Source organism: Corvus brachyrhynchos, unplaced genomic scaffold (genome assembly GCF_000691975.1).
Source record: "Corvus brachyrhynchos isolate BGI_N302 unplaced genomic scaffold, ASM69197v1 scaffold23, whole genome shotgun sequence".
NCBI classification, from domain to species: Eukaryota; Metazoa; Chordata; class Aves; order Passeriformes; family Corvidae; genus Corvus; species Corvus brachyrhynchos.
In genome coordinates this window covers 7,098,668-7,104,875 of record NW_008238983.1, presented here as the reverse complement: position 1 = coordinate 7,104,875, position 6,208 = coordinate 7,098,668, and the positions used below count along the sequence as shown (strand labels likewise).

The 6,208-nt window shown below is 40.5% G+C and overlaps 1 protein-coding gene across 1 annotated transcript in view; it reads left to right on the top strand.

The window, feature by feature from the left end:
* BASP1 (brain abundant membrane attached signal protein 1) overlaps positions 1-1,898 on the top strand; it is a 51,740-nt gene extending 49,842 nt beyond the window's left edge. The window contains exon 2 of the mRNA XM_008637184.2: positions 284-1,898. Within this exon, the coding sequence (XP_008635406.1) occupies positions 293-1,024 (732 nt within the window). The 5' untranslated portion in view covers positions 284-292 and the 3' untranslated portion in view covers positions 1,025-1,898. The remainder of the gene's footprint in view (positions 1-283) is intronic.
* The last annotated feature ends 4,310 nt before the right edge of the window (positions 1,899-6,208 follow it).

Here is a 6,208-nt window from a genome sequence, read left to right as displayed (position 1 = left end):
TATAACCAGTGTAAGCGCTGCTCAGAGGACTGCTCATAAGGGATGTGGCAGAAGGGGGTTTGCTGACTGAAAGTCTGCAGGGCTGAGCAGGATGTAAGCTCAGTGGCGGTGGTGCTCTGCAGAATTGGTAATTCGGCTAAGAACATCTTATCAAACCTCATGTGGTCTCCTTTTCAGGAGCTAGAATAAATTTTTCCTTTGCACTTCAGTTGACCTGAATTTGATTCTCTCAGTGATGAATGCTGGGCTTTGGGTAATCAACTCTTTCTCTTTTCTGTTACAGAACTCCAACATGGGAGGCAAACTGAGCAAGAAGAAGAAGGGATACAGTGTCAATGATGAAAAAGCTAAAGACAAAGACAAGAAGGCTGAAGGAGCAGCAACTGAGGAAGAGGAGACTCCAAAGGAGGCTGAGGATGCCCAGAAAACCACAGAGACTGCAGAAGTGAAGGAGAACAACAAGGAGGAGAAGGGAGAAAAGGATACTCAGGTCGCTGCCAATAAGACGGAAGAAAAAGAAGGGGAGAAGGAGAAAACAGTGACCCAGGAAGAAACCCAGAAAACAGAACCTGAGAAGTCGGAGGCTGTTGTTGATGCAAAAGTAGAGCCACAGAAGAATACCGAACAGGCAGCCAAGCAAGAGGAGCCGACTGCTGCCTCTGCTCCCGCTGCCAGTAGCGAAGCACCCAAACCCTCTGAGCCTAGCACCGATGCAAAAGCTTCCCAGCCTTCAGAAGCCACAGCTCCCAGTAAAGCAGATGACAAGAGCAAAGAGGAAGGGGAAGCCAAAAAGACTGAGGCTCCCGCAACGCCTGCAGCCCAAGAAACTAAAAGTGAAGTGGCCCCAGCTTCAGACTCAAAACCTAGCAGCAACGAGGCTGCGCCTTCTTCCAAGGAGCCCGCGGCAACAGCAACACCTAGTTCGACTGCTAAGGCCTCGGACCCTGCAGCCCCTCCAGAGGAAGCGAAACCTTCTGAAGTTCCAGCGACTAATTCGGATCAAACCATAGCAGTGCAAGATTAAATTGGACAGCCTGTTGAAACAACCACTTAAACAACCTGTGTCTTTTTTTTATTTTTTCAGCTATACTAACTCGTTTCAGATCTGAAATAGCAAATATGTATTGCCCAGAAAAGAAGGAGAAAAAAAAAAAAGGAGAAAAAACGAAAAGGATGTCCCATCAAGTTGGGAGGGAGGGAGGGGGGAGAATCCAAATAGTATTTTTGTGGGGAAATATCTAATATACTTTCTGCCAACTTGACACAAGTCCTGGATTAAAAAAAAATTAAATAAATGGATGTCTGAAAGTACAGCACATATTTTGTATCTGAACTGCTGTAAATGCACTCCACCAGTGTATCAAAATCTTCTTTTTGTTCTGTAATGGGGTTTGGGAGTGATGCGTTTGATTCTGCCCACTAGGTTTGTGCCAAGGCAATCAGATCTTTATGAAAGCAGTATTTTCTGTGTTTTTTTTTTTTATTTACAGCCTTTCTTATTTTGATATTTTTTTTATTCAGTGGATGAATGCCAACTTTCAGACAAAACCCACTTAGCTGTCCACATATTTCTCAATGCCAATCCTCCAATTCTTCCTCTCCAAATATTTTTTGGGAGTAAAAAGCATTCTCATCCTACTTAGCCTACCTAGATTTCTCATGACGAGTTAATGCATGTCCGTGGTTGGGTGCACCTGTAGTTCTGTTTATTGGTCAGTGGAAATGAAAAAGTCTGCGTTCATTGCAGTTCCAGTTTCTCTTCCATTCTGTGTCACAGACACCAACACACACTCATTGGAAAACAAATGAAAAAACAAAATGTACAATGGATGCATTGAAATTATATGTAATTGTATAAATGGTGCAACAGTAATAAAAGTTAAATAATTTAAAAAATATATAAGTGTAAAGACTGATTAAATCTTTACTTATACCACTTGAGAACTAGGCAAAGGAGGTTCTTACACTTAGGGAAGAAGTATAATGTCTAGGGCTGTTTACTTTCCTATAAATAGTCACTATCCAACAGCCACAAGTGTTCCCAGGTGAGGTTGGAAGAAGCGGCCAACGAGCAACGCATCTCCTATATGTTTTATCCCAGGCAAAGTAGAAATGGCTTTTCCTGTCTTAACATGTGAAAAAAAAATGCTCTCTTGCTATTTTAAAGAGCCACAGGCATGCTGACTGGGTTTTAACTGGGACTTAAGCAGTAGATTTGATAAACTGATCTTTTAAAATGAGGCAATTAAATTTAATCCTAGTCTTATTAAAATATTTCTAGTGCTGATACACTTTGTTCTTTTCCCCATTACTATTGTGTAGGAGATGAACCACAGCTGCCACAAAAGGCTGGTCCTGTGTATTTCAAATATGGATAACCTTGTGTAGCTGAGCAGGGTTTAGCCCAGCATTAACATTTTTCACTACTTTTGCCTATTTACCTCATTTTTATTCAACAGAACTGCTGAGTAATTGCAGTTTCTGCTGAGTGGTGTCATTGCTGGATATGGACAATGATTTCAGTGCAGAGACCAGGATTCACAAAACTGGTTAAAGCAGCATATTTAGCCTGCCCATTAGTAAACTTTTAGGCAGAGCAGAAGTTCTGATAGAAGTGGGCAGTGGTAAATAGAAACACAGCTGGTACACATACCAAAAGGATGACAGGCTTGTATTTAGTAAATAAGGAAAATGGTGTTTTAAAATGGTATAAATTATTTCACATACTTTCTCTCCATGCAGTGAGGATGATTCACTCTACAGACTTGCATAATACTAATTCTATTTTTTTTCAGAAATAGAAGCTTCCTATACCATGCTGGCAATACTCTTATGCAGAGTGCACCCGGGAGAAGCTGACTGGAACAGGCAGGGGTAATTCTGTTGGGTTTAGATCAGGTCATTCACCTCCAGGCACCTCGCACCACCATCAAGATTTTGCATCCTTAATGTGATGGAGTCAATTTCATGCATAACACGTTAAAACGAAGAGGATTTTTTGCACAGAGAAAACTCAGCTAAACACTCTGGCTTAAAAACAAGGCAGGATTTTCTATATTACACAGCCGAAGCACTGTGCAGGGTTAGGCAGATAACACTTTTGCAGTAATTTACCAAGCTTTTTGCATCTCTAGGTGTCACAATTTACAGCATCCTTGCACAGCCAAGTTTGCAGCTTTCCTGCACACCTGTAACAGCCCTCTGCCCTGGTTTCCCAGTATAGATGTGTCCTGGAAAGGGAGAACCTCTGTCCACAACCACAGCATGAATTCGCATGAGATGAGTCCGGGATAGAAAGGAGGAGTGCAGGAATCCTGTGGTACTTTGTGGTGATGTGGCACTGAATCACCCTGAAGCTGATGGGACTAAATCTGTGTTCTCCTTTGGGCTGGAAGTTGCTGCCAATGGAAAATAGGTATGTAAGTTGTTTACTGGGATGGTATGAAAATTTGCCTACTAACAATATCACACTGATTCACTTTCAATATAATGTTCAAAGTAGCATCTAATCTTTATTACCAAAGTAGTTTGACAATCAAAACATGCCTTTTTTTTTTCCCCTGAGCATTTTTCATTTGGCATACTCAAAGTTGCTAAGATGCTGAATGCAGTCTTTCTTTAATTCTTTGAGGTAATTAAAAATACCCCTGTGTTCCACAGCTGTATCTAAACCCAGCAGCCTCTGCAGCTGTGGACAACAAACTCTTAACACACATGCTGAGGTTCTCACAACCTGCTTGCTGATGGCAGTTTCGTCCCAACAAGTGTCAATGCTGCCAAGAAATGTTGTGCCTCACAAGGCTGGAAATCAATAACATGGTCAAAGAAATATGTACTTTTGTTTGGGAAACTGAGAGGCAGCACAGCCAAAGATCAGTACACTTAAAAGTGCCCAGTATTCTCAAAAAATAAAAAAGGAAAGTTGCCATATGAAGTTTTAAATATTTTTGTTAATAGAGAGGCCTGCACAATAGTTTTTTCATAGTTGCTAAAATTCTTAGTGTATAACTGCTGGCTAAAAGGCATTCTGGCCAAGGCCACTGCTCCAAAATGCTGCTCTTCTATACCTACATACTCAGGGAAAGAAATAATCTCTGTTCAAAGAGCTCATGAACTAAGCATGTATGGTTAATACGAATGTGATGCATGTTGCTTGCCTGAAGTGCCATGAGAAGAGGTGAGTGCCTAGAGGGCTGCTTTTCTGCAGTCCAGTGTCTCATCTCCAAGGTACTCTTTCTTTCTGAGTTATAATCATTCTTTAATGACAGTAAAAGTATGCTGAGGGTACAGAACTAACAGGCATGTTAATGCTCTGAGCATAAGCACATTGCAGATAACCTCAAAGGACCCAACCCTTTTGTGAAAGTTTGCCAAAGGAATAGAGAAATACGACCCTGGGAAAGAACCTTTGCTATTGTTTAGAGCCCCCACAGAGACATGTTTGCAAGGTCTCCCTTGTTTTGCCCTGGAGACTGTCAAGAATCTGTTGCTTTCTCTTCAACAATAGGAAGGTCAGTGCCATTGACTTTGCTCATACTTTGCTTGCACTTGGACAGCAAAGAGAAGTTCAGATGCTGTTAAATATACAGCAGCTTTACCTTTTCTTTTTTTCTTTTTTCTTTTCTTTTCTTTTCTTTTCTTTTCTTTTCTTTTCTTTTCTTTTCTTTTCTTTTCTTTTCTTTTCTTTTCTTTTCTTTTCTTTTCTTTTCTTCTTTTCTTTTTCCTTTTCCTTTTTTTTAAACTGTGGTTGAAATGTTCCTGCTACTATTTTTATAATGAATTTTGGAGGTGGAAAAAACCCTAAAGTTATGTTAAATTATTCATAATGAAATGGCTTCCTAGAAGCAATGCCTACCACTTGTCCTTGGTTCTGTACACTTAATTTCTGTGTCTGTACAGGATAGACACCTCCTTGAAGATATAGTACAATAAAACATTACAGGATGTGTTGGTGCCCTACGTGACAGCACTTCCAGGCACATGTCCGTGTGGCTGCCAGTACCGTAAAGTCAGTGACTTCTGAATTTTTGCTGGTGCTTCCTTTGTCCCAGCACTGAACTAGGAGGTCTGTCTGATCTCTGTCTCACCTGACCACTGCCTTTTCCAGATCAGCATGAACTTCATCCAGCTTGGTGCAAGTTTACTGAATCAGTGGGTGAATCAAGCCATTAGTCTTCCTTCAGCAGCTTCTCATCACTACATCACATTTCTGTGAATTTATCCTTATTTAACCAAACAGGGGAGTGTCTCAAAGAAATGCCTCAGATTTGTTGCCACTGCTGCAATAAAGACTTTTGCTACAATACATTTCTTCAGTACATCTTCTGCTATGCTTTCATTGTGTGTTGTTGCACGTAATTCATAGTCTTTAAAGCTCCTTTTCAAGATTTTTGAGATAGTAATCACATGGTTTGCTGGTTTTATTGAGGGATTTTTTTTTCTGCACTAAACTCTTGACACTTCTCTTGACTGCGATTCGGTTGACTTTCCTCCTTTCAATTACTTATTTATATATATAAAATTTTTACATCCTCTTTTATATTTAACCTCCCCACCATAATTCATGCAACATGAATCCATATCAGCTGATAAGTGGTCAGATTTAGAAACCATGTCACTCCAGCCATTGGAAAAACACAGCAAGCAAAATGAACAGCAGTGTACCTGTGGTTTCCTTCACTGCTGTGAAAGAGTCTTCTCCAGGACTGAGAGAGCTTTGCTTGCTGCATTTATCATGGTGGGGTCAAGATCTGGCTACAGAGTTAGGTAAGCAGAAGGAGGTTTTTTTGCTTTCTGTTGTTGTTGTTGTTGGGGAAGAGAGGAAAGGAGTGGATGTTTTGAAACATGGCCACAGGAGTTAGGACATATATGACACAATCCTTTTGTTTCCTGGAGACAACACTATTGTATGTTAATTGGCCACCACAGGGCTATCAAGTCTTTCCAACTTGTCAGAATACTTGTTTCTCTTTTAACATATTTGCTTGTCTAGGCAATAAATATTAATTCCAGCTCTTACTCTCATGGCTGTTTAAGTGTATTGTCTCTAGCTTGTCTTCCCTCCACTATGTAAGTCTGACATCTCTTTGAGCCTCCTATTGCATCAGGAGGCTGACTGAATTTCCTGGTGTCTTGGCTAGATCAAGATGATTTTTTTGAGACTGTTCAGTCAAGTGAGATGCAGATTTGATGGAGTTACACATTTGTT